Source organism: Equus caballus, chromosome 8 (genome assembly GCF_041296265.1).
Source record: "Equus caballus isolate H_3958 breed thoroughbred chromosome 8, TB-T2T, whole genome shotgun sequence".
Classification (NCBI taxonomy): domain Eukaryota; kingdom Metazoa; phylum Chordata; class Mammalia; order Perissodactyla; family Equidae; genus Equus; species Equus caballus.
Genome location: NC_091691.1, coordinates 30453371 through 30466121, shown reverse-complemented (window position 1 = coordinate 30466121; position 12751 = coordinate 30453371). Strand labels below are relative to the sequence as shown.

At 41.7% G+C, this 12751-nt stretch overlaps 1 protein-coding gene across 6 annotated transcripts in view; it reads left to right on the top strand.

Moving 5' to 3' along the window:
• Window positions 1-12751, top strand: part of STX2 (syntaxin 2) — a 49415-nt gene that overhangs the window by 29464 nt on the left and 7200 nt on the right. For 5 of the 6 annotated variants that reach the window (XM_023647346.2, XM_023647344.2, XM_070275542.1 and 2 more), the window contains exons 4-9: window positions 5851-5925; window positions 6873-6946; window positions 7838-7946; window positions 9850-9923; window positions 10038-10175; window positions 12286-12396. In XM_023647346.2, the coding sequence (XP_023503114.1) occupies window positions 5851-5925; window positions 6873-6946; window positions 7838-7946; window positions 9850-9923; window positions 10038-10175; window positions 12286-12396 (581 nt within the window). Of the gene's footprint in view, window positions 1-5850; window positions 5926-6872; window positions 6947-7837; window positions 7947-9849; window positions 9924-10037; window positions 10176-11730; window positions 11760-12285; window positions 12397-12751 lie in introns of those variants that run through there. The other variant, XM_070275545.1, reaches the window with a different exon arrangement.

Below are 12751 nucleotides of genomic sequence, written 5' to 3'. Positions count from 1 at the left end.
CTTTCTCTCTACCTCATTGAGTTTTTTGATTATAGCTGCTCTGAATTCATTATCACTTAGTTTACCTAATTCCAAGTCCTCAGCACTTAATTCTGTGTTTTTATTGTTTTCCTTCTGGTCTGGGGCTTTTATAAATTGCTGGATGGTAGAGGAGCGGTTTTTTCTCATGGTGGTAGAATTCGGTTGCAGTTACAGCCTGTCGCCACTAGATGGGGGTCGAGAGCGGTGTGTTAGCTCTCTGCCTTGGGGCAAGATGGCTGCGCCCACTGGCTTTGCTGGGGGGGAGGGGCTGTTACAGGTGCCGGTCTGGGTTCAGATCAGTTCTGTTCTCTGGTCTCCCAAGGCCCTTGATTTATGGGGTCCCCGCGGACGGAAGCTTCCCCCCATCAGCGGGTCTCCACTGAATCAGCGGCAGGAGTCCTGGATGATACCCGGCCGCGCGGCCCCTCCCCCGCTCCTTCCTGACCCGCGCCGCAGCGATCGCAGACTCTAGGGGAGGGAGCGATGTTCTCTCCTACTGTTCCGGCGCCTCCCAGGGTGTAAGCAAGGTTTATGACCTCCGCCTTCTTGGTATTGTAGGTCTCTAACGAGCTGGCATTATGTTTATTCTCTGAAATTCAGTTCTTCCAATCTTTTGTTGTATTTTGGAGGGGAGAGAATCCCGGGTCAGCTCACCCTGCCATTTTGCTCCGCCCGGTGTGTCTCCTTTTTAAGCGTGAACTCTTTAACCTTGAACCTGTCTTGGGGTGGTTTTTCTGCCACTTGCTGTTCTTCCTATTGTGGCTCCTGCCCCTGAACGAGGCACATTTCCCCATCCTTACAACCACATGTCTCCTGCAGCCACGCCTCACCCTGCAGCAGCTGGTTCTTCCTTTGAGAGCGCAGTCTTCTGGGGCTCCCTCCCCCCATCATCCAACTGCCGTTTCTGCCCACACGCTCAGCCCTCGTCATTTTTCCTCTCTCCTTAGCTAGTGTCCAGCCCTACCTACCAGCCCCTACTCCCCTCCCCTCCTCCTCTTCCTCTTCCTTTGTCCTCTTCATCTTTGTCTTCTTCATCTTTTAAAGGTAACCTGTTTTGTGTTATCAAAGTTAATACATGCTTATTGTGGACATTTTGGGAAACAGAAAGGAGGGGAAAAAAACCCACCCATAATTTGTCCCTCTGTGATAAACACCACTAACATATTGATAAATATTCTTCGAGCAAAAAACAGTGTATGTGTAAAAACACAATTTTAAAAGTATAGAATTTGGTTCATACAGTACTTCTTTTACAGCGTACTTCTTTGGTTAATGAATGTAGATTTACATGATCCCTTTAATGGCTGCATAGAAGTTGATTTTCGCATTCTTTGCTATTCATGTGGGAGCATCCTGTTTTGGAACCAAACAGTCTTGGGTAGAGTGTCAGCCTTGTCTTTGACGATTTACAAGTGGCTTCCTTATAGTATGCAATGGTTCTTACGAGGACCTTGCATTATTATAGGGTCAGAATGGCGTCATTAACTTACGCTCACTGACGTACACAGAACAGCAGGTACTACACTAAATGCTTGCATGAGGAGTTTCATTTGTTCTTTGAAATAACCTCATGAAGCTGACGCTCTCATTAGGTCTGTCTGAGAGCTGAGAGTCTTGAGGCTTAGAAAGGGTGAGCAGTCAGTCCAGAGCCTCAAGAGCCTGGTTTTTCAGCAGATTTGAGACAGTCCCGACTCTGGAGCCAGCTCTTTCATCCGCGCTGCTGTTCGGAAGCGATGCCTGTAAGGCGCTGACCTGGTGCTGCACGCACACCGAGTGTGCAGATGTTCGCGAGGGTGAGCAGTTCCACAGCGCCATCCTCGTGGCCTCACGTCTCTGAGTCCTTGTCACCTGGGCTCTTTGGCCGGAATTCCTAGGAATGGACGTGCTAGATCAGAGGACTCGCACAAGTAAACACACTTTCAGATGTTTAGTTTGAGAGTTTTCAGAGCTGTGGAAAAGCTGCGTTTATGGTACAGTAAAACTCATGTTTCCTTCACTAGATTCACTAATTGTTGACATTTGCCGCTTTTGATTTCTTTCTCTTTGTGTGTATGTGTGTTTGTGTGCGTACACACACACACATTGTAGAGATATGCACGTTAATTTTGCTGAATCGCTGTAGAATAAGTTGTAGGCCTCATGACCACCCACCCCAACTGCTCCAGTGTTTGCCTCCTAGGAAGCATATTCTTTCACATACTGACCATGGAATTGTCTAGTTCAGAATGTGCAACATTGATAAAATACTCTTGTCCACTCCACAGTCCATGCTCATTTCAGGAATTGTCCCAGTGATGTCCTGTGCAGCTCTGTTTTCCCCTCTTTTCAGGCTCCACTCCAGACACACATGCAGGTAAAGCCTGGAAACGTACGCGTTCCGGATTATAGTAGCTCTGTGTGAGTCGAGCCCTTTGTTGTAGAGTGACCTATCATCTCAGTGATGCCTGGCCTTCCTGTCCACTTTGCCTGATATTAGCAAAGCTCTGCCAGTTTTCTTTTTCTTTCTTTTTTTTTTTTTTTTGAGGAAGATTAGACCTGAGCTAACTACTGCTAGTCCTCCTCTCTTTTGCTGAGGAAGACTGGCCCTGAGGTAACATCCGTGCCCATCTTCCTCTACTTTATGTGTGGGACACCTACCACAGCATGGCTTGTCAAGGGTGCCATGTCTGCACCTGGGATCCAAACTGGCAAACCCTGGGCCATGGAAGCAGAATGTGCAAACTTAACCACTGTGCCACCGGGCCGGCCCCTCTGCCAGTTTTCTTTGACTAGTGTGTACGTGCGTATATAGCTTCTATCATTTTCTTTTGATCTTTCTATATCTTTATATTTTAATGTTTCTCAGCTTTTGTAAATAAAATATAGTTGAGTTTTGTCTTTTTATCCAGTTTGATCATTTTTTTGCCTTTATTAGGGCTTTTAGTATATTTACTGGCATTATTTATATATTAGGACTAACAATCATAATCTCTTTTGCTTTTTATTTTTCTTGCTTGTTCTGTGTTACTGCTCTCTTCTCAAGCTTTCCTTTGGATTGGTTTTCAGCATTTGACCCCCTCTGTGTTAGCTGGTTTGTGTGTACTGCTTCCTGTGATTTGGAGGGTGTCCTGTAGATTGCTGTATGCACTCGTGACTTGTGCAAGTCTAATATAACTGTATTTTTACTGCTTACAAGTAACACAAGGACCCTGGGCAGCTGTAACCCCATCCTTTCCTGTGTGTTCTTACTGTTGTGTGTATGTAATAGGTGGAGAGGATGTGTACGTGTATTTTATGTTCTCATACAGTTAACAGACATGGGAACCACTCCCATGCTGACCTGCACCAATGCTCCTCGTTTTCCCGTGTCTCCAAACTTCCATTTGAGATCATTTTTTCTTCTTTCTAAAAAACACTCTTTATTACTTTTTTTTTTGTTTCCTGAAGATTTTATTTTTACTTTTTCTTCCAAAGCCCCCCAGTACATAGTTGTGTATTTTTAGTTGTGGGTCCTTCTAGTTGTGGCATGTGGGATGCCACCTCAGCGTGGCTTGATGAGCAGTGCCATGTCTGTGCCCAGGATCTGAACCGGCGAAACCCTGGGCTGCCGAAATGGAGTGCGGGATCTTAACCACTCGGCCACGGGCCGGCCCCCTCTTTATTATTTCTTTTAGTAGGGATATGCTATTGTCTGAAATTATCCTTATTTATCCTCGTTCCTGAAGGATATTTTCACTGAGTACAGGAGTCTAGTTTGAAAGTTATTTTCTTTTCCCATCTTAAAGATTTGGAAGATATCTTTCCAGTGTCTTTTTTTTTTTTCTTACGTCAGCTGTCTAATGGTAGCTTTTCAAATACTTGGTTTTTTGTCTTTGGGTTTAGCAATTTTACTTTGCTGTTTCCAGATGTGGTTTTCTTTTTATTTATCCTGCTTTTTATAAGGCTTCTTGAATCTTTGGGTTGATATTTTCTAGCAGTTTTGGAAAAATTTTGGCCGTATTTTCTTCATAAATCGTCTTTGCTCCATTTTCTGTCACTTCCTTTTTGAGGCTCGAATTATCTGTTTTAGACCCTTTTGCTGTACCCTGTATGTCTGTTGTCCTCTGCTCTGTTTTCCGTCATTTGTGTTGCCATCTCTTATTTGAAATCTTTCTGATTTATCTCCTCAGGTGTTATCTTCCAGGACAGGGAATCTCTCTTCACCTATTGAGTTATTTTTGGTTAACATATTTTTCAGTCCTAGAATTTCATTTGGTTCCTTTTTACACTGTCCTACTTTCTGACAAAATTCTTAGTCTTGTATCTCACCCCTTGGAACATAATTATTTGACCGTCTGTGTCTGATAACTCCATCAGCTGGTACCCCTGTGGATCTGTTTGTGTCATCTGTTGTTTTTCTTGGGTTTGATTCATGTTCTATTTTCTCTTTTTTGCGTGGTTATTTTTGATTTAGTGCTGGGCTTTGTATATGAAAACTTGTGGCAATAATTTGAGTCCTGGGATAGTATTTTCTTTTTTAAGAGATGACATTGATTTAAGAGATGAAGAGATTTAAAAATTTCTGACAGCAGTTCAGGATCTTGTTTCAGAGAGTGAGATGGTTCAGAGCGAGGCTTTGGCCCCTGTGAGGCCAGCCTCCTTCCCAGGAGCCCTGCTGCTGGGGCGTGGCCTTCGGCCTCGGCACAGGTTCTCTGGCTGCTCAGTGCCTCAGCTGCGGCTCTGGTAAGGCAGCTCCCGTTGCTGGACTTTCTTCCTGCGATTTCCTTCTCATAGATCTTTTTTCCTGCCTTTTTAGCTTTATGATGCCTTTAACCAGATTTAAAAAATATGTTGTCCCGCTTTTCTGACTGTTCTCAGTAGGAGGCCTGATCAGAATTATCTAGTCCACTGGAAGAGGGAGTTCCCAGTCTCTCATTCTTTTCTCAGTGATTTGAAATACCACCTTTACCAAGTATAACCTTGTGACCTTCTGTAGCTCGAAGGATCCAATGTGGTAATGCTCTTTTATCTCTCTCATTAATGCTTGAGCCCCTGTGCCTGTATCAGCAGGAAGTCCAGCGTCTCCCTCTTGAGTGTCCCCAACCCTGTTGTGTAACAGCTGAGGGGCTGTCTTATCCAGCAAGGAGAGTCCTCCTTGGGAATGCCAGCTGAAGAATGCGACTCTAGTCCACTAGCACGCTCCGTCCCCAGTTCTGGTTGCTCTGCAGCTGCTCCGTGGTTTGCACCCGTCCCCAGAGCCTGGTGCTGTGGTTAGGTGCTTGTGGGGCCAGATCCCGTGCATTTTTAACCTGGGGTTCCTGCACTCGGCTCTACTTCCCCACACCTGTGACTGGGTCTCTGGGGCTGTTGGCTTCAGCCTCCCACGGTGCAGGAACCACACTCCCGCCTGGAACCTGCTCTCATTGGATAGTGGATAGCAGAAAAGAAATCAAACACATGGGAGACTTTTTTTTCCCCCCAGAATATGATTAATTTTCTGCTTTCCTTTTTCGGGGCTAGGTGTTAGCAATGGGTTTGGTGAACTATTTCATCAATTAATTGGTATAAACCAGCTCTTCTCAAACTTAGCTGGGCACCAGAAACACCTGGAGGGCTTGTTAAGTCAGAGTTCTGGCCCCTACTGAGTAGGTCGGGGTGAGGCCCAGGAGTTTGCGTTGCTGCTAAGCTCCCGCCTGACGTTGAAGCTGCTGGTCCAGGGACCACACTTTGAGAACCACTGGCTGATCAGTGATGTTTCTTAGGAAAACATAAATCTGAATGTTTACCAAAAATATTGTTCTGTTTAAGTTTATTAGAAATTCTTGATGTTGGATACTATAGCTCAGATGCCCCTTTTTTTTGATTTCAAAGAAATAAAAGAAGAGCTTGAAGATTTGAACAAAGAAATCAAGAAAACTGCTAATAAAATTCGAGCCAAGTTAAAGTGTGAGTTTAAAGTTTTGGTTATGTTTAATCCTGGATGGTGGGAAAATGGGTAATTATTTTCTTTGTAATTTTTTATTCCTTTACATTTTCAAAAGTTAAAATTATGGGCACTTTAAATTATTTGTATGTACTTGGAATAGTAAACCTTTAAGTTATATTATTCTTAAACAGCCTGCTCTAAGGAGTGCATGTGAGGAGCTGAAATAATGGTTGTTACTCCTTCAATTCAGGAGAAAAGCACCAGTTCACATTCATCAAGATTACGCTATTGCTTATAAAACGTTGATCTTTTACGGTGGTATATTTTTATCACATTTCTGGCTAACTTGCAGTTATTTGAGAAGGTGGATGGTCTTTAGAGTGAATTGCCAGGTCCTTCCTGGGTGGTTCTTTGAGTCGGCAGGTTCTTGGGAACATTTAGCGCCGTTCAGCTTAGTTTCTGGGGCTCTGTGTTCAGCGTCGGCTGCAGTGGTTTCTAGAGGTTTATAGCTTTCCTGTGGCCCTTAAACAGAGGCCGTGCTTTCTGATGTGCTAAAAAGACGCATCGTACTTAATTTTTACAAAATAGCATTCAAATCAAGAAAACCTCTGCAGATCAAGAAGAACTTTTCTGACAGAAGATTTCAGACCTACCTAGAGCAGGGCGATCACTACCACAGCCCAGGGTCCACACCGCGCCTCTGCAGCCTCACGGCTCCCGGCGGTGATGCCTGGGATTGGCTTCGAAATCCCCCCGGGTGGGCCAGAGGATTTATGATAATTAATGTGACTTAGAGATAATAATAGTATTATTATTGATAAATATAATTATTGATACTGATAATTATTATCAAGATCCATTAATTTGTTAGGGGTCGAAAAGATAAGAAAGAAAAGCAGTTTGAGGTTTGGCTTGAAAAACTTTCACTTTTTAGTGTCAAAGGTAACTCTTTCCTGTTTGTTTGCAGCTATTGAACAGAGTTTTGATCAGGATGAGGGTGGACACCGAACTTCAGTGGATCTCCGCATACGAAGAACCCAGGTTTGATCACCAGCCTCCTAGATTGAAGTGATGCCCCAGGATAGGTCTTTTCACTTTCTTCTTTCAAATGAAAATAAGCTCATCTTTACTATCACATTAATCCTCACGACATTTGTGCATAAAAAGGATATAGTATTTGTACACTACCTCTCTTTATTACAAAGAAAAAAGTCTGTTCAGTCCACTCAGAGAATTCCACTCTGAAGAGCAAAGAATTATGCAAATCATTTTAGTTTTCATAGTAACGTCCTCACCATCAGAGGTTTCTGGTGCAGCCAAGTGGAATTCAGACCACTTCACTCTCCTTGACAAATGGTGATTAACGTGCAGGCCCTGGGGTCAGCCTGCTTGGGCGCCAACCCTGATCCACTCGGCCTGTAACCTGGCTGCTTGAGCTCTCTGAATCATGGTTTTCACTTCTGTAAAATGGGGATGCTAATGGTGCAGCAGGCTTATTGTGAGAATCAAGTAAGATACCGCATGTGAAGCTCTGAGCACCGGTCTGTTAGAGAGGAACTTGCTGTTACTCTTAGTTGCCATTTGAAGGAGTAGCATAACAGTTTGAATCTCTGTAATGTAACGTTTTTTGTATTTCACTTTCAATAGAAGAAATGACCATGATATATTAATCTAATTTTTTGTTGGTGAGGAAGATTGGCCCTGAGCTAACATCTGTGCCAGTCTTCCTCTTTTTGCTTGAGGAAGAGGGTCCCTGAGCTAATATCTGGACTAGTTTTCTCTGTTTTTTGTATGTGGGATGTCACCACAGCACGGCTGGTGAGTGGTGTCTAGGTCCGTGCCTGGGATCCGAACCCCAGGCCACTGAAGTGAAGCACGTGAACTTAACCACTGTGCCACTCGGCTGGCCCCTAATTTTTTCTATTTTAATAGCACTCAGTACTATCTCGAAAGTTTGTGGAAGTTATGACAGAATATAATGAAGCACAGACTCTGTTTCGGGAGCGAAGCAAAGGACGTATACAGCGTCAACTAGAAATAAGTGAGTAGATGAAAATGCTGTTTTTGTTAAAAACTTATTTTTCTTCCTTAAGAAAGATTTGGTTTGAAAACTAATACAAATATGCTTGATTCTGAACAATAAGTGTGAATTGTATTGAACAGTTTAGAGACTGTTTCTTATTTAATACTATTTTGAATTATTCTGCTCATTCATAATTTGTACATCTCACTGCTTAGCTTAGATTCAAGTCTGTGTTTATGCATTTATGTACCTGCTGATCATCACTGTGTACTCAGAATTACTGTAGGAGTATTCTGACTCTAACATGGACTTTTTAAAATCTTTCAATAGCCTGCCAGTGGGATATGCTCATTGATCTGTGCTTAAGTTGAAGATATAACTTGTCTTGAAGGATATTTAAATATTTAGAGATCATGCTTGCGTTACTATGACGTTGTCTGTGATGGTGTCCGTGTGGAGGAGCCGTGTGCTGGTGACAGCCAGCTTCGTCTGTCCTGCCTTCTCTTCAGGTGCAGCCTTACTGGTCCTCACCTTCATGACCGTCCTGACTGTATATTTTCAAGTCAGCCTTGCTGGATTTGGAGTCTTACTGACTTTGTGTTTTTGTAGTTGAAGTTATGGAAATGCTTTTTGATTTGTGTGTAGATATTTAAGTCATCAGATAGCACATTTGTATGTCTGAGCTTCATGTACCTATTTGGAAAACTTAGCGCAGTCGATTTTAGAACATTTTCTTTTCTTTTTTAAAATTTTTTTGAGGAAGATTGGCCCTGAGCTAACATCTGCTACCAATTCTCCTCTTTTTGCTGAGGAAGACTGGCCCTGAGCTAACGTCCATGCCCATCTTCCTCTACTTTATATGTGGGACGCCTGCCACAGCATGGCTTGACAAGCAGTGTGTAGGTCCACACCCTGGATCCGAACTGGTGAACCCCGGGCCGCCGAAGCGGAATGTGCGAACTTAATGGCTGCGCCACCAGTCTGGCCCCTAGAACATTTTCATGACTCCTGAAAGGGACTCTGTGTCATTATCAGTCACTTCCCACTTCCCCTTCCCAAGCCCACCCATGAACCTACTTTTCTATCCATGTAAATTTGCCCATTTTGAACGTTTCCTGTAAACAGAATCATACAATATATGGTCCTTTGTGACTAGCCTCTTTCACTTCACAGTTTTCTCAAGGTTCAACCACTTGTAGCAGGTCGGTATTTCATCCCTTTTTACGGCTGAATCATGTTCTATTAATGGATGGACCACAGTATGTTTATCTGTTCATCAGGTCATGGACATTGGGTTGTTTCTGCTTTTTGGCAATTATGAATAATGCTGCTACAAACATTCACATTTAATGATATTTTAATTATTGTGATGTTTATTCATTTAATTTTGTCTTTTCTGGCACATATTGTGAAAAATAGTAATGACCAATTAGATTTTTCCGAAAACCTGTGAGCATGTTTCATAGAGAGCGTTAATACGTTTAACCCAAGGGAAAATACTAACAATCAAAACGTAGACAGTATTAAGGCATCTGGTTCTAATTACGAGTCTCTATTTATGTCCATTTAATATATGGTGACTTCAGCTTACCCACTTTTTCCACACTAGGGTTATACTTTTAGGAAAACTGATGTGCCAGAAAATTACTTATCGATTTCCTTTTTGTAGTTTTCTCAATTATACTAAGATTAGATTTTATTATTCATTCCAGTGATAAGGTTTTTCCACTTCTTCCTACTTCTCAGTCTTCTGTTAATTTCTCTCATCGTTAACACTTGCCTAAGAAGATACTTTTGAAAGGTTAGAAAAACTGTTGAAAAATGTTAACAAGTCAGATTTCAGTTGCTGATTTATGGTTGAAACAGTCATTTTTAAATATTGCCACATTCTGAATGGAGTTTTTAATTGTTAACCTTTTAGCTGGAAAAACTACCACTGATGACGAACTGGAGGAGATGCTGGAAAGTGGGAACCCTTCCATCTTCACCTCAGACGTGAGTGCGCACGGCTTCGTGGCTGCCGATGTTTTTATGTAGATATATATGTTTTTCTTTCACTTCTGAAGCAATCATCAGTTCATTTTATTTCTCTCTTTTTGTTCTTTAAAGATTATATCAGATTCACAAATTACTAGACAAGCTCTCAATGAGATTGAGTCACGTCACAAAGACATCATGAAACTGGAGACCAGCATCCGAGAGCTGCACGAGATGTTTATGGACATGGCTATGTTTGTTGAGACTCAGGTAACTCTAAAATAAAGAACAGTTGTTCTCTAACGCACATGAGTAAAATCTTACATTTGATCCCAGTTTACTTGAGAAAACCATTATTCTGCGTGCAATCCCAAAATTCAAAAGTGGATTGCAGTGCTGCGGCAATGTGAGCTTGAGATGCTGCAAACAGCTTAAACTTTCAGCAGTAAGGGACGGGTTTAGTTAATTAAATTGTAGTGTGTCCATAGGACAGCCTGTTGGAGGATTTTTAATGGCAAATATTAATGTGCTGCAGTTTTAAGTTTAGATAAGAGGGAGATAGAAAACCTTATGTGTGTACACACACATACACGTATAAGTATATACATGTGACACACACCATCCGTGTATATATATATGGCATGAACTTGGCTACATAAAACAGTATTCACAGAAGGAAAGAAGTATGCCAAACAGGGTAATAACAGTGGGACTATGGGAATTTTAATTTTCTCTGAAATATATGTATTTTCAAGTTTTCTACAAGGAGCACATGTTAGAGTAATAACTGGGAGAAATGTTTAAAAGACTGAGCCGCAAAGGGCGCAGATCAAAGCTTGTACTTACTGCATGGGGATGTCAGCTTGTGCAGTCACGCGAGCAGGCAGGGAAAGGGGTATGGAGAGAGCCCCCCGAGAGGACAGGAGGAGTTCACAGTTTTTAAAACATAAAATGCAAAGTACAACACAAGCTGCCATGTACCTCTCAGGTGTGTGGATATGTGCACACCTACTCTTGTGACTCTGAATAAGGTCCTCTGTGACTTTCCAGATCCTGTGTGAGGTTTGGATGGGGTCGGTCACTGATTCAGTGGCTGTTAGAATTCACACAGCTGACTGCCGTGTGAAGTGGGGGCTTTCTTAAATAACTGTCTTAGGCAAATGCTTCCTCGCTCCTCCGGAGACTGGTTTCAAGAATAGTCCTCTAAGAAGGTTCAAATCTGACCACTTATTTTCTGTGGTTGCCTGGGTTATGTAGGAAGTTCATCCATGTACAGGATTCACTGTCCACACGCGTCACTAACCTTTTGAAGAACACCATTTATTTTGAGGAACTTTATCATAAAAATGTTTGTAGGAAACTGAGGTACTGTGCATTTGCCAGGAGAAGCCAACAACCACATGGGGGTGGGGTGGGACCATCTCACTCGTTTTCCCTTTGGGTGGACCCATTGCCTTTGACGATACAAGGAACAGAGTTGGCAGTCTGGTTACTGCCAGTTTCTTATTTTCAGGAGGGATTCCAAGGAAACCAGTTAGACAATAAGAGTGTCACATTATTTCTGTAATTACTAAAGATTTTAGAGTACCTTGGCCTTTCATTATAATTGTTCTCAACCAAATGAATTGCATTAAGCTCCATGAGAAAAATCGGTGTATTCTTAGCTTGGTCTCCTTGTTTCCTTCAGAAGTCTACTCATATTGTGTTATGTTGATTTATCTAATTCAAAATATATGTACAGTCAGAACTTTCTCCTAAGTTTAGATTGTGAACGAATAAGTTAATTGTGCATCATTCTCCAATGCTTTGCTATTCACTGCTGCAGATTCTGTCTGCTGGTGGACAGAGAACCAGGTAACGTGTTTTCTCCCCTAACATTTCACTGAATTCACTGCACTTTTTGTTCATTAATTTAGTCAACTTAGTGTCAGACATAAGCTATTCTTAGTTTACTGCTATTTTAAAGAAATTGCAACAATTTTCTACCCATTAGAAGAGATGTCGCTCTCGTACACTGTATGTATGTGCATGATAGTACAATATGAGTTTGACTTAAAGCTCGCTGCCTCTCCTTCACCGTGCTCATCTCTCCAAGGTGTTCTCAAATTAAAGCATATCTCAGAATCTACTTGATATTCCTTTAATTGTCAGCGTTGTTGCCCATCCCTTTAAGTACTTTTTAAAACATAAATTGAATTTTGATTACTTTGTATTGGCACATTTATAATTGTCTCATCTTTTTGTAAACGTGAAAAAAAATTTGGTATCTGTTACATGCACGTTATGTTCACGTAAAAACTATCGACGTGATGTGGCTGTCTTAAGGTACGTAATTGAGGCATTTGAAAATGTCTTCTAAGTTTGAAACTTTTTGTTTAAGGGTGAAATGATCAACAACATAGAAAAAAACGTTATGAATGCCGCAGACTATGTAGAACATGCTAAAGAAGAAACAAAAAAAGCTATTAAATACCACAGTAAAGCGAGAAGGGTGAGTCTGCATTTTAAGAATTGAAGAGCGTTTTTCTCTTTATTTGGTTTTGAGTTGTAATACATTGATGTAAGCCTACTTAAAAGCTATTCCAAGGAATAAAAATTTCTTAAATTAGTGTTTCATTTTAAAACTGAAGTAATTCTTTTTGCTAAAAAGTTCTGAAGTTTATTAGATAAATTATGTTGACTCTGAACCCTTTCGTGTTCTAAGTAATTAAAACCCTTCACAACCCAAAGTCAGGCCATTTCCCTTTTCTAGGTTGGATGGGTTTAACCTCTAGAGTTCTCTGTTTCTTAGGTCGTTATTTGGAGGGAGATATGAGACTACTGGGATTGGAAATTCTCCTAAAAGT